The sequence below is a fragment of the Struthio camelus genome, chromosome 1, assembly GCF_040807025.1.
Source record: "Struthio camelus isolate bStrCam1 chromosome 1, bStrCam1.hap1, whole genome shotgun sequence".
Classification (NCBI taxonomy): Eukaryota; Metazoa; Chordata; class Aves; order Struthioniformes; family Struthionidae; genus Struthio; species Struthio camelus.
The window spans coordinates 53,620,523-53,642,344 of record NC_090942.1 but is presented as its reverse complement, the minus strand read 5'-3'; the positions used below and the strand labels follow the sequence as shown (position 1 = coordinate 53,642,344).

Sequence of the window (21,822 nt, the reverse complement as noted above, 5' to 3'; positions counted from 1 at the left end):
AGTGAGTAAATGTATAACCTAATTCTTATCAGTTTTGTCTGCTGCCTACTCGTGACCATCAGATCATGTCGTGCTAAGTTTAGATACCCTGCAATAGGACTCTACTTGAGCAAAAGGATCTTCCACAAACTCTCTTTTAATTGGAGGCTTAAGATCTAATTTGTACAAATACACTGAGCCTTTTCAAAGTTATTTCCCACCATTAGATGTAACTTCTTAGTGAAGTAGTATAGGAGATTCTGACCCCATTCTGGTATCCATATTTTCTCCTTTGGAAAGAGTTTAAACCTGGGCAGCCTGCTCAGTTGTACAGTTATTTTTTGAATACCCAACTAGATTTGTTTTCTCACACAAGTAGTACAAAAGAGGTATTCTTCTCTGAAGGACATATAGTAAAATGTTGTGCTCTCCTAAAGATATATATTTTTGTATTTTATAGAAGAACTTGATCCCAGAAAGAGGAGTGGTGCATGCGGAGTCTCTACCACCTCTTCTTTTATTTAGTTATTAATCTGATATCAGATCCTGACAGTCTATTGTTAATTAATGGTTATGAAGCAAATTTATATGACTATAGACATGAATAATTTATGTGCAATTTAAATATATTAGTCAAAGCTATAAGACTTCAAATTCAGTGCTTGACACAGTTCTTAAAGAGCCTTGTTTCTGGATTGTTTTTTCCTTTAATATTTTCATATCAATTAACTTTCCTTTAAAGGAGTGAGAGCTACTGAGTTATAAAGAAGGCATGCATGTTAGTAATATATATGGCATGAGGTAGTCCTATACCATATTTATATAGTTTCATTATATTTGTTTTGAGATAGAATGAAGAATGGTAATAAAGTCTAAGATGAATACATAGAATGCAAAACTTACTTAAAAAATCAGATTTTCATTGGGTTTGGACCTCCAGGATCATAAAGGTCAGAAATATTGACAAATAATAGTAAAATGGAGAGTCAAGTAGTTTGATGTTTAAGCTTGTTTGGGGGTAATGAAGAAGATCACTGTAAGTGAAATAAAGTTATTTTCACTTTAAAAGTTTGGATGTACTTGCCTATCACGTTGCTATACGAAATTGCACTGATATGAACAAAACTAGTTAGAGCTAAAATTAATTGGTTGCGAAAGTTGCTCAAAAATAATATTAGTCATATTACTTCCTGGAATCTGTTGGTGCTGAATGGGTCCCTGATATCTCTTAGATGGGTTTGAAAGCTTTTCTGAGCATTAACTTTTCATGTTAATGCTGCAATCTACTCTTCCTAGTGAATTCTCTCCTTTATCAGATCTGTCCCCAAAGTCACTGAGCCGTACGTATTGTGTGTTTTTGTGCTCATAGGGTTACATATTGCCCAACCATGCCCATCTAGACAGACGATAAAAGAATCAACATGAGATATGTTGTTTGCAGACCTCAGAACTTGAAAAATTGGCCTAAAACACTTTCAAAGTTATTTCCAGTAGGACTGAGGTCTTGCCAGTTTCTCCACTGAACCATGACAGTCCAGAAGGAGTGCTCAGTTTGACAGATTTCATAAAGTTAATGACGGAGTGGTTGTTGTTATGCTTAAAAAGTTACAAGCTAATGGTGCCCTCATTCTATAATACTCTCATAATGACCACACTGTAATTTCAGAGGTAAAAAGATATTTCAAGCCATGATAAATGACATGAAAAGAAAACGATCAGAATACTTGACAGTCTTAGCAGTCATTTGCTTCGGCTCCAATTTTTCCCTTGAAGCTGAACTTCACAACTGTGTAATCATTTACGCTCATGTATATTAATACTGAAATTAATTGATGTCACTAAACTGAACAGCATTTATTCCTTAAGCAGAATCAAGTTCAATACCAGGTTAAAAACGTATATATAATAGGAATTAGCACCTCAGTGGAGTTAAAAAGTACCTGTTGAAAAATGGGGCTTTCACAAACTGTGTCCAGGAAATATTTTAGAGAGACCAGAATATTCTTACTTCTAAAAGAGACTATATGAAAGCCATAAAATGATCACTGAGATTGATCACTGAGGACAAATCTCTAAATCTTTACTCAGTGTTTTTGGAGGTCATTTGTCTGGGATGACATGGATATTACTCTTGTACTTGACAACCAAATATATTAGGGTTAGTGATGTTGTGGCCACTCAGGCTATGATAAAAACTGAATATGAAAAGTATAGATACTATATTCAAACTAAGGCCAGAATTTTTTTAAAGAAAGGGAAATTGGAATTTATCTCCTATAAATTTTAGAGATTTTATAGAGAAATTATAGAGATTTGCATCTGCCAAAACTGAAGTAATAACAGTTGCACAGAATCACAGGATGGTTGAGGTTGGAAGGGACCTTTAAAGATCAACTAGTCCAGCCCCCCTGCTCAAGCAGAATCACCCAGAGCACATGGCCAGGACCCTGTCCAGATGCTTCTTGAAAGGTCAGTTGATGTACTCATCTTAATCTAGTAGTCTTTAGACCTAAACAGATATGAATCCTTGCAAGCTCACATTTCTAGTAATCACAAGAGCATCACGTGCTACTTAAAAATCTGTGGCATATTATAGAATTTACAGCACACAGAATTGTTTCTAGTTTTACTTCCACCTAAATGAAGTAATTCAGAATGCTAAACAAACTAAAGTGTATGCATTTGCATTCTAACCTAGATCATTAACCTGAGTTCATGGTCATAACATTAGAATCAGTATTTTGTTCTTTCATCATCCTCTATTCAGGAAGATACTGTATTTAAATGCCTTAAAATCCTTCAAGAATTATTTGCGTTACTACTTACTAACCCCTACTTCACTACCCATGATGCCAAAAACTTTTCCAAAACTTTTTTTTTCCTGCTTTTATCCACTACTGACTTTAGCTCTTTATTTTAGGTTATTGTGTTACTACAAATCTTAGATAGCCAAGGTTAAATTTGTCATTGCTAATAGCAATGAAAATGCTAATAGCATTTAATGAAAGACTGTGAATTGTTCTGGCAGCTGTTTCTAAAATATATTTATTGTTCATGATTTAATTCATGAATTTGGCCAAATATTACTTTATTGTTTATGTGCTGTGCAATTTGATTGTTTTTGTATTTGTGGGATGTGATGGACAGTCTCAGTTACTTAGTGCTATTTCTATTTTCTTGTTGACTTTTTGAAGTGTTTTGGGGGCATAATTACAAAGAATAAATTATCTTGTTTGTGCACAAATATCGTTATTTGCATGTGAATATGGCATTCATATAGACACCAGCTATTCCTCTCGAATTTATGCTAACAAATAAACAAGTTCATGAAAATTTTCAGAGAATGGATGACAGGGAACATAGCTGAAGAGATCTAGACCAGAATCTAAGAGAATAACCATAGATATTGTTCTGGATTAATAAACCAGCTCTGGTTTTAGTGTTTCTAGTATAATACTAACCATTAACATGTTATAAAATGTTTGTGAAACCAGTCTGATCAGTATATTTTCACCTAAACTGTACTTAGGGCCACTTTAGCTCTTGCTGAGACAAGCCTTGACAAATCAAAAGTGAGAGCAGTGGTGCCTGGAGTATAGTTTATTAAACTTTTCTGGGAAGCTGTCTTTGTATTATTCCAATTTCTAAAACAAAAGGCTATGCAGGACTAAGTACAAGGCCATGCAGAATTCAGAGAGCTGTTCATGCTGTCTTCGGACATCAGCATAAGTCCATGAAGCAGGACCTAGGCTCCTGCTGTAAGTCATGGAGGCCAATTCAGAGTTCCTGTTCTAGAGGTAAGAGAGTTAGAGTCAAAAGTCAGCCATGAGGGAGCTCACAGACCAGATGAACGGAGTTTATGTAACCTCATCCAGAGGCAAGCAGTCCAGTGAACTGCCTGAGCTGTACCAGCTTGCCTACCCCTTCTTTGAAAGATACTGCAATTTTCTTTTGGTGTTGTAGAGTCCGTATTAGCAAACGGTAAATATTAGAGAAGGTCTTAGATTTCGAATTTTTGTATAATAAGGCAAGTTTCTGTTGATATGCTGACTTTTTGTTGGGGAACAGGGAGGGAGGGCTGGCTTCTCTTTAAGGATGGCGAGCCAGAAGCCGAGGGTGACCCAAGCACAGGCAGTGCCCTCACTGATGGGTCCCAAGGAGTCTGAACCTGCCAGGCAGAGGTAGGTGCTGGTAACAGTGTGCATTGACAACACCAGACATGGCAAGAGGTCCAGGATCCAGCCAGGCAGTCCAGCTAGGAACAAAAGGAGATGGGGTCAGAGAGAGGACTCAAGACAAGGCTGCAGTGTGGATCTACAATCCATGTAGGAGGCAGGACCAAACATAAGACTGTGGAGACAAGCTACAATATCTGTCCAAGGGGTCCATCCAGGAGACAAGCTACCTACAGCGTAGGTCCAGAGTCCATCTAGGAGGCCAAAGGGAGGGCTGGAGATGGGCACACCTGCGGTGTAGCTCAGGCAGGGCCCAGGGCTGAGCTGAAATGGGGCTCCTGGGCCCTTGGGGGCCCCCGGTTGGGAGAGGCCCCAGGTGGGGCTGGTCAGGGCCAGTAAGGCCAATTGGGGCACTCAGGGCCCTGACCTCTTTTTATTTTATTCATTATTGTAACTTTGCCTTATCACGTCACTGAAATGCAGTAAGTTGTATCTGAGCATTATTATTCTCAGATTCACAGAACAGTTGAGGTTGGAAGGGGCCTTTAAAAATCAACTAGTCCAACACCCCTGCTCAAATAGGGTCACCTAGTGCACGTTGCCCAGGATTGTGTCCAGACTGCCTTTGAATATATCCAAGGAAAGAGACTCCACAACCTCTCTGGGCAACCTGTGCCAGTGCTCTGTCACCCTTACAGTAAAGAAGTTTTTCCTCATGTTCAGACGGAACTTCCTGTGTTTCAGTTTGTGCCCATTGCCTCTCATCTGATCACATAGCACCACTAAATCTGGCCCTATCCTCTTTACACCCTCCCTTCAGATATTTATAAGCATTGGTAAGATCCCTCCTCAGTCTTCTCTTTCCCAGGCTGAACAGGCCCAGCTGTCTCAACCTCTCCTCATAATGAGAGATGCTCCAGTCCCTTAATTATCTTAGTAGCCCTTCACTGGACTCACTCCAGTAGCTCCATATCTCTCTTATACTGGGGAGCCCAAAACTGAACACAGGTGTGGCCACAGGTGTGGCCTCACTGGGGCTGAGTAGAGGGGGATGATTACCTCCCTTGACCACCCTCAGCCTGCTGGCAATGTTCTTCTTAATGCAGTCCAGGATATCATTTGCCTTCTTTGCCACAAGGGCACACTGCTGGCTCATGGTCAACTTGTCCATCAGGACTCCCAGGTCCTTCTCTGCAAAGTTGCTTTCCAGCAGGTCCAGCCCCTAGCCTGTGCTGCTGCTGCATGGGATTATTTCTTCCCAAGTGCAGGACCCTGCACTTGCCTTTGTTGAACTTCAGGAGGTTCCTCTCTGCCCAGCTCTCCAGCCTGTCCAGGTCCCTCTGAATGGCAGCACAGCCCTCTGGTAACCTCCCTTCATTTCTAAGATTTTGAACATTCTAAGAAAGAAGTGGGGGAGAGGTAGTTCATTGTTATTATTAATAAAATACTTCAAATTACCTCTGCTTCCATTTAATATGTAGTATAGATTTCAATTCAGATCTTTACAATTAGCTGTTGGTTAACTTTGAAGAGCTAAGGCTAGTTGAAGATGATCTCCTATATGTAATCTATACAAATGCTGAAGTTATTTGGATTAACTCAAATACCTAAATCCAACCTAATATCAACTCTAGACAAATCTCAATAGAGGAAGTTATAAAGATATGTAACATAATTCTAAAGCAAACCATTTTTCCCATTTTAAAAAGGCTTGAAAAGGGAAATGGGAGAAAAAAGAGTAAAAGGAAAGAGGCAGATGTGAAATAAAACAGCAGCAGATTGCTGTAGCTGCAGATGAAGGGTGACAAAAGAGCAAATGATCATAATTTATCAGAATAAGTAACAGTTTGGAGATAAAATATGCAAAGCATGTAGGGACTATAGAGAAGGAATTATAAAATGAAGCTAGAAAGAAGAGGGAGAAGAGAGATAAAGACAGAGCTGAGTTCACCTTATCAGTTACGCAAAGGAAGAGATCATTCTGCGATCTAGTGTATCTGAAACAGGGGTGCCTCTGAACTCAATGAGGAATAAGAAAGCAAAAGCCAAAGTGCCATATTACCTGAGTTTGAATCTGATTTGTAAAACATATCCAGGAGAAATCCTCAGCCCTCTATCATTTGTACTTTCAAGATTCATAATTTCTATGATGTGACAGTTTAGTACAGTGTCAATATAGGCCTATATTTTCTGCAGATTTCCATAGGACCTTGCAGCAGTTTCCAAATCTATGACATGATGGCTGCCATGTATTTCATAACTAGCGTTAACTTTTTGAGATATCTGTGTGCACTGAGTATTCTTGCAACCTTTTTTGAACAGTTTTTTCAAATATTACTTTGTGATCCAGTTCTGCTTGTTTGCTGTTCTAGTGTTGCTTAGCACAGAGCTATACAAAGATTTGCTCAAAAATGAAATTACATATATTTTTATTGTGACATGAATTATAGCGTAAAGTGTTGGGCTTTGCACAGTATTTTAGCAATACTACTTAGTATGCTTAGTATACTATTTTAACAGTGTTCTAAAGTCTTTATTGAATTAAATAAAGCATTTTCATTGGTCCTGGTGTCATGTTAAATTTCAAGTTGTTTTTTTTTTTCCTAGATGAAAATAGTGATAATGATTACTCATAGGTGGTGACTATAGTGTTACTATTATCCTGTAAAAGCTCCTGAGACAAGCACAGAAATAGTTTTAAGAAACTAACTCCTTTTTTAGAAAACATTAACTTTCATTGAAGCTGGAATAAGGATGTATACATTTACCCCTTGGATGTGAACAGGATTCCTGAAAAAATGTCAGGCAGCTAAACTGTCTTTGTCCTACCACTGGAGTTTATATTAGGTAGAATAATTTCATAGCATAGTGGGGCTCTGCTGAGACTTGGCTTCATGTCATTTGGTCATCATTCTCTCAATCAGCAGGAGCTCCTTCAGTCTGCATGAAAAGGGGAAAGAGCGAGCTGAATTCTAATTGCTTCTTAACTGTAACATTCCTGAGTGCAATACAAGGCCACAATTACCCCTCTGTTGGCATCCTTAAGTTCCCTCCATCTCCTCCACTTCCTATGGAACAGAATTAAAGAGGAAGTGAATCCAGCTCTCCCTACAATCTTCTGGCTCCCAGCATGTTACATCAGCCACCAAGCTCTCTAGCCTTCGTCTAAAATTAGAAGACATTATGGCAGAAAAAATCATGAAGGACTATTAAACACAAAGGAAATGCTTCTCTTTCAGGAAGGCAATGATCTGCAAATTCCTGGAAGTTGAGAGAATGCTAGGAAAGTATCATTGTATGCATACCTTATTTTTATGCTCTTCTGTAGGCATCTACTACTAGCCACTGTGAATGAAGCTAGTGAACGGCTGAAGCTAGATGAAGTTGTGGTGTGATGTAGTACGGTTGATCTTGTTTTCTTATAGCCAAAGATGCATTTGTTTTTAACTAATGTCTTGTATTTGGCAATTTGCGTTTTGTATTGCAGTTCTGTAGGCCAAGGGCATAAATACCGCTGATGTTATGGCTATTATGATGCTATATACTGTAATCAGATTTTCCTATTTTCTTTAGAAAAACAAAATTAGCCCTTGAAATGAGTTTAAGTTACAAAATCAGAAAGACAAAATTATCCCAAGCAACCTTGGTGTGTGATGATATATGCTATCTTATATCATATATAAGGTATATGAGTTGCTGAGCATCGTAGTAATGATAGTCTTGAACAGAACCAAATACCCTGAGTCCTGGTCCAGAGCCTACGCTCTAGATAACAGATCTTCCAATTTTCCCGTGAGATCAGTGCCTCATTGCCTCCTTCAGTGAACAGGGTGGATGCTCGAGGAGGCTAAATCAAAGTTATCAAAGTAATCAGCAGAACATGAAAAGATCCTAACTCTGAAGTGTCTATAAGAGATATATGTTTCATGATGGAGTGGAGTACTTCAACTAAGCTGGGTAAATAATACATCTACAGTCAGAAACATACGCTCATAGAAAGGCCCACGGAGTTCAAAAAGTGCAGTTCACTCTGCTGTTGACTAATCATCTGTCAAGTAAAATGAATCATTGTCTTTAGTGTGTTTGTATGTGTTATAATAGTTATAGATATGGTTCTTGTACTTACATAGTGATAGTGTAGATTATAAATATTAGCATAAAATCAGAAAAGAATTGCATGGATAGTTTTCCTAGTCAGTGAGGGTTGTTCTGGTAGCTTGCATTATCTGTGGTCTGGGAATTTTTGTTCATTCAGAGCCACACATAAGTAATGAAATGTAACCTTTAGATTATAGATATTAGTGTTTATTTAAATTCAAGCTGTTTCTGTTGATTTTGTTTTATGTCTGTATGTGCCATGAATAATATCTCTAAGAGTAGTTCCAGGAAAATATTCACCCTCACCAAACATGATCATCCAAAGTAATAAAGAGCTAGGCTGCTGTTAGAAGTTGCAGTTTGTACATAAGGCATCCATGGTTTCAGAATGTTGTGGAAAAGATAATTTATTATTAGGTCATTCATATGCTTAGATTTTAAAATTGAAATGTGTAAGATAAAGTAGAACCTTGCATGTACCTTTTGGAAACCTACTATACTTCTCCCATAGTAGACTTCTTGAACTATGTTCATTGGCTGGATGTTAGGCATAGTTTTTCTCAGGTAACATCGTGTTCCTAGCTGTTCTTATCCCCTGTCCAGGAATACATGTCACTAGATTAGTTTATTCACTTGAAGATAGTCACACAAACTCTACTACAGCAGAAGTTCCATCCCAGTGCCAAGAAATACCTTTCTTCTCCAACGGAAATCATAAATGCAAAAGGAATATTATATCCCATGTAGTATAGGATAGGGTTGAAAGCTTTAATTCAACACATTAAGTTTACAGTATTTACTCTAGCATCAGTTTCTTCACCATCTGCTAAACTGGCTGTCAATTGAAAGTTTCATTGTTTCATACTGGGCTATAACCTCTACTCAGAATTTTCTCAGTCAGTCATTACTAAGATTTTTCCAGTTTTGATTCTGTAACACCAGTATTTAGCAGCAGGTAATGACCTAACTAAGAAAATGAATTATAATAATATATTCATGTTGACTTGGGAAGCACCTCCTCTACAAGTAAATTATGACTATCACTGCATTTCTTTCTTTCCATCACTCCAAAATTAAGAAAGAAAAATCCACAGAGATAACAATTGAGGCAATAGAATAGAGGAGACCATAAATTCCATTGTGACTAGAGCAAATCTGCCTTACAAGATGTCTGAGACCATGTGCACTGTGATATCGCACATGCAGTCAACTCCAAACACCACAATAAAGATATTCTGAGTCTCATTGGGAACGAGACATCTTGTAGAAATTGTCGTATAGCATCCCAGATGGCATCTTTCTTGCAGGCATCACTTGAATGTGCTTCTTTATTGCCTTGGACAAGAAGGAACCAAGTCTTGCTATCCCTGTATTGCTGAAGAGAGTTTTGCGTCACTTCTTCCATGCAGGAATAGGTGCATCTTTTTTGATTGTGGTATCACAGAAGGATTGTCATGGGATTCATGTTCTCTGAAATCACAGGAAAGCACAGTGGAATGTAAATGTGTTGGAGGTGAGACCAGTTCTCGCAATCTGCACTACATTTTTCAGTATCAGGACCAGCTTTAGGCATAAGCAAAGAAGGCACTGCCTGCAGCAGTACATCGATGGGGCTGGCACTGAATCAGTCTTCAGCAAAATGAAGAGACACCCTTCTGGTCTCACAGCAACAGCAGCTGCTCCAAGTCCCACTTGTACTGGCTCAGGAAAAAATATCAGAGCAGCACCCCTGTTTGACCAGTCTCCTTGACTGGCTCAGGACAAGGAGATCAAGTGAGCTGCAAGTTCCGGTAACAGCCTACTTGACCCTAATGTTTGCATTCCTGGCTCTGCTGCTCTGTGCGTTCTTTTGCCTTTGCCTCGCTCCTACCTTTGGCAGAAGAAGGAGGGGAAAAAGATCTTGTAGATAAGAGGATACTCTAGCAATGAGAAGAGAGTCAGGGATACAGAGCTGCATTATGTCTCCTGCTCCTCCTTATTTTCTCTCTCCTTGGTGAGCAATGTTATGTCGCGTTGATGGGCTCAGACATGTAGTTGTTAATGGAAGAGTTGGAGGAGCACAAACAGCAGGACCAACAATGCTATAATCATTAGTGCTGGGTCCGTGCGGTTCAGTTAGACACAGCACCAAGAGGTACGTGAGGATGTGTGCCCGTGGAGCCACTCAAAAGCTGAATTTTGCGTACAGGGTTAATAGGCATTGAGCCAAACACTTCTCATATAGTCACTGGCAGCATAATTTCCGTGCTGTTTATAGTAAGATAAGGAAGAAGTATTTTAACCATGAAAATGGTGTATCAATTATTGGCTATGCCTTATTATGGGCAAAACATTTTTGTAGGGGGACACTTGATACAGAGACATTACTGTGTGTGCATGAATGGAAAATATTGGACTCAGTCATGTGTAATCCTTTCAAAGAGTGGAATTACTTTCACTGGATTTCTTTCCGGTTTCAATTTTTTCTGCTTATTGGGGAAAGTAAAAGACAAAATCAGGAATCTTCAAAAGAATTCATGATTTCTCCATCAAATACAAAAATTTAGCAAGAAGATTTTAACTCTCATCTATTTTAGGATAATTCTATTGTCAGTTTGTTCTCTGAAGAACAAAGCCTAGCCTTTCAAATTTGCTAACCCAAGGGAAATTCACTATATTTCATCTCACCATAGCCTACCTCCCTCCTTGCATCATAGCTATTGACTGGGTGCAACCCTGAAAGGATTATGCTCCATCAGTGTACAAGCATATTGATTCACAGCAAAAAAACCTCTGATAAGTAGGGAAGGTTTACAGATAGGTGAGAACAAATTCATTTGTATCTCTGTGAGACCTAGATTCCAATCATTTTCGAAGATCTACTTTCTCTGAGAAGAACTGAATTATCCGTTAATCTAGTTGAAACAATAGTCTTATCAAAAATATGTACTCTGTAGAGTGTGAATATACACAATATTAATATTATTTTCTTATGAAAATTCCTAAAAGTTTATTCGGCTGTTACAGATTGACCCTCTTTTGGTAGCCTTCAGGATTTTTCTGAGATGCCTAATGGGCTTTTCTTACTTCATGTACTGATGTACTCAGATTAATAAGAACTGTATTAATCTAAGATCTCACAACAGTGTGCAGTTTTCCAACCTCATAAAATATTTTCTGTAGCTCACCTAAAATTATTCTACAAAATCATTATGTGCTTCAGTTTGAATCAAATGTTCAACTACTTACAACTCTTCCCAAACTTTGTCTCCAGATAACAGAGTATGTTCATCTTTTCTGAAAACAAAAACAAAAAATAGTAAAATACTCTTTTGATTTCTTTTTCACCAAGCAGCAAGATCAGAGAATAAAAGGTCATTCATTTTTAGTCCAAGGACTAGCTGAGTAGCTTTCAGGTTGTAGTAGAAAGTCTTATTGTTAATTTAAAACATCTAGCTCAGTTTTGAGTCCGTATTGCTAGTGCTCAGGAAGCTTCTGCATGTCCCTTGAACAGAGTTGTTGTTATAAAGTGGCCATTTGAATGTAGGTTTGTATTTTTTATGAAATAGTTTTCCATCACAATATCATCAATCCCAAATTATACCTTTTGACAGATATCTACAATTTCCTTATGACTTTGGAGCTGGTCATTGCTTGAGATTCACAGTGGACCAGAAAAACAAAGAAGAGTAATAATGTATTCAATAACTGAAGTTCTACTGGAGTTCTGTTATCTGCCATTTTTGTTACTAAGTCCCATAACTTTTGATCCTGTTGTAAAAAAGGAAGTTTAGCAAACATTCCTCTCTGAACAAAGGTACAAAACGTTTCCATCTTGAGAGAATCAGAATATTGATGGAAAATATATCTTGAGATGTTTAGTTACTTTTGCAGGAAAGGAATTTTCCCTTTAATTTATCCTTTAATTTCCCTAATTTATCATCTTCTATTTAATTTTTCTTGCTATTACAGTCGAGAAAGTACACATCCTCTCTACAAGTCATGAAAATCTTCTCTGTCTATCTGCTATCATTCATATTTTTGTAACGAAAGGATATAAACTTAAAATTTTATTTAGTAAAAATAATTATTCATTTGAAATGGTGACCTTTTCAAGTTGAATTATTTCACATGTAGGCATGAAGGTTTCCTTGTGTCTTATAATATTTTACGGTTGAAGAAATCATGCAGATAATCTAATTACTTGGACTAAAATTGTTGTGCAGTTTATATCTTTTGCAGTACTACAGGAAAGGAACTGTAAAATGTATTCATTATTGATTCATTAAAGGGTTTTACTATTACATAAGCAGAAATACAGACCACTACAAATGCTGTATTAAAAGGGGAAAAGGGAATGCACAGTAAACCATGCCATAGGCTACGGCTTATGTTTTGCATTTTCTAATGTCTTGTGAAACGTAAAAATCTACAACAAACAGATATGTAAAGCGTAACTGGTATGAAGATTCTATTCAGATTCAAGTGCTCTAGGTTGCTTTTGAATCTTGCTATTTTCTGCATTTGTTTTGACTGCTCTCATCATTCAAGATTGACGCTTGGATGGGTGTGTAGGAGGAAGCAGCAGCAGCAGGCTTACAGCTTGCAGACAAAAAAAAAAATCTGCCTTATCTGATGGCTATTATTGAAAATGCGAGGTGTAGCCTAGGCTGGGTAATGAAGGGGAGCGAGCGAGGGGGAGCGAGGAGCATGGAGCTGCATACTGATGAGTGTAGGAGTACTTGATAAAAAGAATTCTTGCTGCTGGCAGTGCATTGCTCATTGTGGAGTATTCCAACAATCACATATAACGGAGAACAGCTTAGCTGACAGCTTGATATGGAGGTTTTTTTTTTTTTTTCCTGCTGTATGACGTACTGGTCTGTAGTAAAGATTAATAACTAAGAAATGTAGAGCTAGGATCAGATCTTATGCTGTATACTGCCCTGTAAACTATGTTTTACATCTGACTTTTCTGCTTGCTGAAAACATTAATCTGTCAAGCTGGCGGGCTCGTTTGATACCAACTTTCCCAGGAACACGATGTGGCAATGCCACCTCTCAGCCCAGGACTACCGCTATTATCCAGTGGATGGTTATTCGTTGCTTAAACGCCTCCCTCTTCACCCTCCTACAGGACCCCGATGCCCTGTCCAGACAGTGGGACAATGGTTGGAAAATATTGGGCTACCTCAGTATGAAAACCACTTGCTGGCTAATGGATTTGACAATGTGCAATTTATGGTAAGAAATCTTCTGTGCATAGCTGTGTATATACACTGTAGCTGCCTTTTTTTTTTTTTTGTCTGTCTCTTCTGTGATCATAAAAACCTTAGAGCTATTCTGCATTGCACTAAGAAGATCTGTTAGTGTTTCACCTTTCTATGTCTAGCTAAATTAATATATAAACTGTCCTAGGATAAACTTCCAAATTATACATGTTGGAAAATATTCCAGCCAGGAATATGGTAAAAGAAAAACTAAATATAAAGGTTCTTCTCCCTCCCCCCCCCCCATCAATCTTCAGGTTAAAAAAGAAAAAATGCATAATTCTTTTAATCCATACTCAGCAGGAGGCAGTTTTACAACATGCAAAAGCTGTACACACCCCTATCTGCAATATATCACGTTATTACTTTTAATTATTATTACGATGATGTTAATGTTTAAACAAATAACATGCAATACCATTCTTGTGGCGAGACATATTTTAATTACAGATAATAATTTAATAAAATATGCTATCTCTGTAAGTGGTTCTGGATGTCTCGGTTAAATGTTTCTGCATCTTAAATAATCAGGCAGTGGGATTCACTTGTTGAAACTTGTGCCCTGTTTGGAGAAGTAAAACATTCCTTTAAATAGTTCAATTTTCCTATTTTAACTCTAGATATTTATGAGGAATACGTGAATGAAGTAAAACTTTATGTACTTCAGAATTTATAGTATATCCATGAGGTATAAAATGAGATAGACCTGACATATGCAAACTTTGTATTGAAATGAATATTGACAGTAAAGAGAGAAGTAAGACTGTTATATAATCACTCTTCTATCTACTTCAGTATTCCCATTACTTGTACCTCTTGCAAAAATCCTGACCACATTTCTTATAAAGTACCAGATCTTAAAATACTATTAATCACCCCTTGTTTATAAGATATTTTTAGTATCCATGTATATCTTGGAACAGTTCTAACTTTTCATAACTTACACCTGGCATGTAAGAAACAGAAATGGAACTTAGCATGTAGATTATGACTACAAAACCATCATTTGAGTTCTGGTTTTCCTATTTCATTTATTTTGCCAACATCATTACACCCTTATGGGTTACTGATCAGAAAATTAAGGGCTAAATTTATGTCATTTCCACACCAGAATAGTGTAGAGGTTTCTTCCTGTTTTTACATTGCTGCCATGTGATCTTTTGCTTATATCAATAAAAATCATTAGAATCTTTTCCTTTAAATATTCTTGAAAAACAGACAAAGCTGCACGTGTGTGCTGTCAGCCCAGCAATCCAATAAAATGCTCTAAAAGGCATTTTAAGGCACAGTTTCCTACAATGCAACTACAAATTCATATATATATATATAAATATAAAAAATATTGTAGCATTGGTTACATAAGTGGTTGATCATTTAAGCATAAAGAGATTAGAGAAGGAAATTGTTCACAAGAGGCTGTAGGTGGCATAACAAATGCGGAGAGCACACTTAGCCCAGGTAAATGACGAGCACCCTAGGAGCTAAAGAAACTGCCTTGGAAGGCTTTCCAAACGTTCACTAGCTGTAGAGGGGCCTGATCCACATTCTGCTAGAGTTTATGTAAGACTTTCATTTCCTGAATCTCTTGCTGACATACTTACATAAACATACAAATGCTATATGAGAGTCTATTACCAAATAACTCAAATCAAACTTTTCAGGTATCAGGCAGATTAAGTTATGCTTGGATACTTGTGTGAGAGCTAATGTTCTCTAGTCATCTTGATCTAATCCTTTTCTGAAGCACTTCCTTCTTAAATATATTTATCACAGGTGAAATACACAAAGACTTGTATACATACAAGTGAATGGAAGATTAGACCCTTAAATCCAATGATTAAGCAAAAAGCTGTAAAATCATCTGGTAATAGTCCTAGTAATTTAATACTTATTAACTTGTTTCACATAGTTTATCATATTGTTACGTATTTCAGTTTATTGTTTGCATTAGAAACTGAGTCTTTCCAGTATTTTACTGGAAATAAAAAAGAGTAGAAAATACCAATTTCTTTATATATTACTCTTCTGCATATAGTAGCATTAGATAATGTAAGCCTCTCCTGAAATATTTAAAAGTGCTTGTTAAAATATTTCACATTTTAGCCAAAGTGTGAAAGAGAACATTAAACTTGGAAAGTATGTAGGGAAATTAGAAAAAACTAGATTTCTCCATTAGCTTACCAGGTCTTTCTTCTCCCAACTTAAATGTGCTATAGTCCTCTTTAATATGAGAGAACTGGTTTACCTTTATTAAAATTGCTTACATATTAAACTATATTTTACAATTTATTAAATTATACAAGGGTTTAAAATAGGTTCGTTGCTTATTGAACAATTCTCCTACTTCAATGCAGTAAAAATCAGTTAGACATGTTTGTTCTTCATGCTGTACCATATTCCTGCTTTTGTTTTTCTGGAAGCACATTCTGACCTGCATTTATTCATTCTGTTGCCTAAGCAACAACCATCACACTCCTATTAAGTATGATGTAGTAGTACATGTCTTACTAGATGTTCAGAACAGGAAAGGGAATATCACAATGATATAATTAATGTCCATGGAAAAGCATACATCTGAGAACAAATATATTCTATTTAGACAACTCTCAACAGCAAAATCCTACTAATTGAATTAACATTCTAGTTAAAAGGTGTTTTTCAGATACAAGGATTTCATGGTTATCATCCATTAGATCACAGAAATTAACTCCTTGTGTTTAGTCTCCCTTGGGTATTTAGGAAAGGTATAAACTTAACTGCTCTTAGGAAGATTTATTCATGTTGCTTAAAGTGTGTGGACTTTTTAGTAAGAAATAGCCTGTTTGCTTTGAACTTTGCAATATGAATATTTTTTCCATAATCTGTCAATATATATTTTTTAAAAATATGTTGAAAGATAGCATTAAAAATACTAGTTGTGCTTTCCTTAACTGCTATACTTCTATTTCTTGTGTACATTTGTGCAAATGAAATTCCTACCTACTATTAATATAGTGCAGGAATAACACTTACATAACATTTAGAAGGCCCAGACAAATTCAGTCCCAAGACTTGGCTCACATATGCTTATAAGAATCAAATCATACTTAAATATATATATAATCTCCAGTCATTAGTAGCTTTGATAATTTGTCATGTAATGGATTACAATGTCCTTCATGTAAAAATTGGTAGCGACTGTTTTGTGCAGTGTTATATTGCAGTGTTACTCTATATTTGAAGATGCAGATGATACTGCAAATTTGACAGTGCAAAGGCTATTTTGCAGTTAAACTAATTCCCAAGCACCAGAGAACAATAGATCAGTTGTAAATTGTAATATATAGTCTAGTCTAGATATAAACACTGAGGAAACCTAATGAATCAATGAATATTTTTTTTGATGCATAGGTCCCGTGCATATCCCTTCTACAAGTTATAGACTTTATGCAGAGTTGTGGTCATATGTAACATAATCTGTTGAGGAAAAAAAAGTTGAATTGCAGAAAAATAGATGAAAATATGTGGGGTCATTACTTTGTATGTAGCTCTCTACAACTTTGGAGCTTCATCAAAGACTCCATACCAGATCCACAGAGAAAAAAGCAGTTCAATCAAATGACTGCCCACTGGGGACTAGTTCTGATTAAGGACTGCATATGACTCTCTATTTATAGGTTATTCTAATCATTTAAGATATTTTGAAATTGTATCATTTACTTAATATTGCAATATGATTAAGATAATCTCTGTTATAAACATTTGTAAAATGCTGTATGAGAGAAACAGGGACCAGGCAACCAAAAAGAGTTAAAAGAAAAATATGAAGCATTTAATCACATTTTTTTTACTTTCCAAGTTATTGTTCACTAGCAACAATTAATAACCTTAATGGACTCTAGACTCTTTATCTTTTCCCCTTGCTAACTATGAACTTACATACATGCAGCTGACCCCTTTAAGTGGTTAAATGGTTTGTGTTACCTGAGCATCTGAATATTGCCTAACTATTTTAAAAGTTCTCTCTCTTTCACTGTTGGGAAACTGAGGCAGGGAGTGACTGCAGACCAGAATTTAAAACTATATAATCACTTGAGACCAACGGGAGCTAGACTGTGAAGTAGCTGTCAAAGTAGCATTTAACAGATCAATTCAGATGCCTAAAAATAGGCACCTAGTATCATTTGAGATACTGTAGGGAGTCTGGGAGATCCAGGCAGGTTTGTCAGATGTTACTGAGGACCAATGAGACACCCAGGCCCTTCTTAATTGGCAGCTGAAGGCCTGGTGGGATACCACAGGGCATCTCAGATGTCTCTAGAGTCTTGATGCTTACACAGCTGACATGAGTCCTAAATGTTGTTCTACATCACGCCGAACTTATCTGGGAAATGAATGTAGATCCCTTGAGTTTCCACTTAATATCTCAGTTGCACATACATTTCTTTTCCTTCTAATAATTTACTGCATTTATATTCACCCTGGGAACTTTACCTGCACGAGGACAGGCAGCTAGCTCTTTTCTTTTCTTTTTGCTTTCACCATGCTAGGCACGGACTACCTTCTCACTTCTTAACTGCCTCTTTTGAATTAAATTCTGAATTTCCCTCCCTCACTCCCTTCCTTCCCTCCTTCCATCTTTCCCTCTCTCCTTTCCTTCTTCCCTCCTTCCCTGAGTCTGGAGCTAAATTTATCTGAATTCTACCTTCTCTCAGGCTTCATTCCTGGGATTGCTGTCCTGGAATACCCAATAATTCTTCTTGTCTTTAATCTGTGTAGGATTTTAACTATGTATCAAGTGTAGAGAACAGACATGTCAGACAGACATAACTTTATTTCTTTAGAGAGAAACATACCTGAAAGAAATTCTGTCTGCATTGCCTCCAAGTCCTGTACTAGCAGAGATCATTATAGCTTTTATACACAAATACCTGGTGCAGAGATTGATGATTTGGGCATGAGAAGGAAGTTTGAAAGAATGAGTCAGTCTGCCAACACCTTTCTTAAATTAGCCGTGCTGCAGAAGATGAAAAACAGGCCAATGTCTCACAAGGGCTCTAGTCTTTAGTGACTTTAATGACTTTCAAGTGCTTAGGAGAGGAGATCTACCCTTCCAACGTTCAGTCTGTGAGATCTCCAGGCCCATAACAGCTCCTGCAGTGACTAATGAGGGCACTTATGGATCAGCTGAAGTGTAGGAAAATTATCAGAGAGCTCTGTCTGCATGTAGTGTACCCAGAGATGATGAAGAATGGTTTAAGGCCACCTGACACTGAGGATGTGATGTGTAGCAAGCCAGCAGGAATACAAGCCCTCCTCACAATGGTTTAAGATTTTCTGCTTGTCTAGTGAAATCTTTAGAATATAGGCCTGGAACTCCATGTTTCACTCCCCTCATCTGGACCTCACTTGCAAGCCTCAGAAGTCTCATGGTAGATCTAAGGTGCTTGCCACTAAGACTGCGGAGCTCCTCTCAGTGCCGGTGTGGCTCTGAACTCCACCCTGAGCCAAGGGGCCCTTTGTCACTGTACTCACTTCTGAGTCTCTCTTGCCCTTCACCTTGTGTAACCCTTTGCAACTGTCTCCTTAGTCCAAGCTGTTAGTCAAACATAGAGTGGGGCATGGTTCGAGTTCAAATATAGACTTCTATAAGTGCACTAGGTATCTAAAATCCCATTAGAGTGAGTAGATATCTAGGACTCAGTTCAGTTGCCCGCATACTGGAATCACTTGAGATGCCTGAGACATCTACATAGGGCTGGCATGTATGATACAGTATCTGTGGGAAACCCATATTTATATGGAACTTGGGTTGGATTCTGGGGAGTGTATACTACAGCCCCTCAAATGACTCTGGATTCATATTTGTGGGCAACTAAGTGAAGAGCCTAGTCAGTTATTAAAGCCGATGGAGCATAGAGTGCATTTTAGCTGGTTATCTGACTAACTGTTAGCGTACTTATTTTAGGATAAATTGAAGTAACCTCAGTTGGTCAACTGAATCTCTCTCTAGGCCTCATTGAATTTTTTGACTAGATCTCTATAATAGGAGTCCTTAAACTCTCATATAGACACAAAAGTTTAGATGTCTTAATTTGGGCTAGAATCCTCCCACTGCCCTCCCAAAAGAAAACACAAAGTATTGTTATTGGAATATTTTCTCCTTCCTCAGAACATCCAGCCCTGAGGCTTCAAGATTTTCTTTTTCATTCTAGTAGGGATTCTTCTTACTATTACAAGAGCTGCAAAGTTGAGCTCAGGTGGGTGCCAGAGATAAAGATTCTGCCTGTCATCCTGCAACAGCAGCAGGTCCAACAAACAATCCCCTTCTGCATGCTCCAGTTAATGCTTCCATCATGGTATTCCTCGAGTTAGTCCAGAGCCAGAAGGGCTTATAAATGTCCTTCTCAATATCACATGTGCAAATAATAGCTTGCACTGTCTTTCTGTCTTGAGGTGGTCTCAGACCATTTTTCGTCATCCTTGTGTGAACTGCATGCAGATAAAAGATCTGGCGAGGCAGTGCTTATTCTGGTATACCCCAGGGGAAAGGGATTTTATAGAAATCTGTTTCTTGTGTTATATATATATATATGTAACATATATATCATTTATATACCATTCTCATATTTTTATATATATATATTTATGCAAATGTATTTAAAAAGCAGAGCCACCACAGGCTGGTGACTGATTATGTACTTAACAAAGGACTTTATCAAAGTTCTGGCAGTAATGATTGCTCAACATAGGGAGGGGGGAAAAAAAGGAAAGAAAAAAAAAAGAAACTCAAGTTAGAGCTTCTATTTATTTTACCCAGAAAATTGGTTCATAAGCAACCCATCTTCAAACAGACTTGATTTCACTAAGGCATCCTGACTATGATGGATTCCCTGAGAGTCAGAGTGAATATGTTTTCACTTGTCCCAACAGCTTTATCTTAAAGGTGAATGATCATAGGTCTGTCAGCCTGTCTCCTGCAGGAACAGTTCCAGATATTTCTGAACTTGCTAAGTTAATCTTTACATTTTAAATCTTTTTAAAATTTAAATCTTTTTAAATCTCTTAAGTTTTTCTGACTGTTCTGGAATATATGGCCATCTCTACTTAAATTAAATTCCACACAAGGTTGTACATGTAGTGCACACAGACAGGTCTTCAGGCTGCGTGCTTGATGGACCACCCAGGTGCCAAAAGCTGTATGGGTTATCTTTCCACTCCCATCTGCCATTCAGGTTCATAACATCCAATGTCTGTCTGGCTCTTCAACTGTGAAGCTCACTACAACAGTCTGAGAGCAAAAAGCTTGTCCAATGTACCTGTCAATGTACTAGGCTCAGTCTTATCCTCACTGAGAACACAGGATCAGTCCAGACGCCGTTGCAGTCATGATTGCAACTTACATCAACAAACAGGGTACGGCAGGGTTCATTATAACCCCTTCCATCTCTTCAGGTTCTGTTAGACGTTCTTTAGGACAAGTCTATCTAAACTTTTTAAATTCCCACTGCAATCAGTTGGGAGGCAATCACAATGTGCATTTTTAAAAATTAAGCAATTCTTCCCTGGGTGGCTATTTCAAACATCTAGATTTGACAGTGTTAGTTTCTGAGTTCCTAATCCAAATAGCTTACGCTTCCTCTCAAGTCATGCATAATAACTACATATTAACTTTGTTACCACCTCTTTGTCTCTTAAAAACTCCTTCAAATATTTTCCCATTAGGAGAACTGGGTAGGTGTAGTTATCCTTTTCATACTGAAGTCTTTTAAAATAAGAATGCAGGCTAGTAATTTTAGGACATAATTTTATAAATCAAAGAAATATAATGCAATACAGTATCCTTTGTCTTCAGTATCTGCATGTGTGTCTATTTTCAAAGAATAAAATGAAAAATCTCCAGAGGAATCTCAATTAAGTTTCAGTGCACATTGCTATACAAATTAATTTTAAACAAAAATTACATAAAATATCATTCTTCAGAAACAAATTGATACAAGTGAATTTATTTCATGGTACATACCTGTGTGAATATGGTACCTGAGGGCTGGAGTTAGCCCCGTCTGTTTTAACAATATATATATATTATGCTTTAGCTAAGAAAACATCTGGTGCAGATACAGGCACAGTGCAAACACTGGTAAAACCGAAAAAGAATATTCTGAGAATGCACATGTAAGAAATTTCCTATTGGCTCTGAATACAAGTTTAAGAGAAACTAGTAGCAAATATTTCAAATAAAAGTCCACTTTATAAAACAGCTGAAAATTCTAAATAAGATGTAATAAAACATGACATTTTAATAACTCTTAAAATAAGAGATACCATGCCAATGCAACACT

General features: G+C 37.3%; 1 protein-coding gene across 9 annotated transcripts in view; it reads left to right on the top strand.

Annotated features, from left to right (window-relative positions):
• ANKS1B (ankyrin repeat and sterile alpha motif domain containing 1B) overlaps nt 1–21,822 on the top strand; it is a 442,229-nt gene that overhangs the window by 225,704 nt on the left and 194,703 nt on the right. For all 9 annotated transcript variants that reach the window (XM_068938515.1, XM_068938509.1, XM_068938473.1 and 6 more), the window contains one exon: nt 13,369–13,475. In XM_068938515.1, coding sequence (XP_068794616.1) covers nt 13,369–13,475 — 107 coding nt within the window. The remainder of the gene's footprint in view (nt 1–13,368; nt 13,476–21,822) is intronic.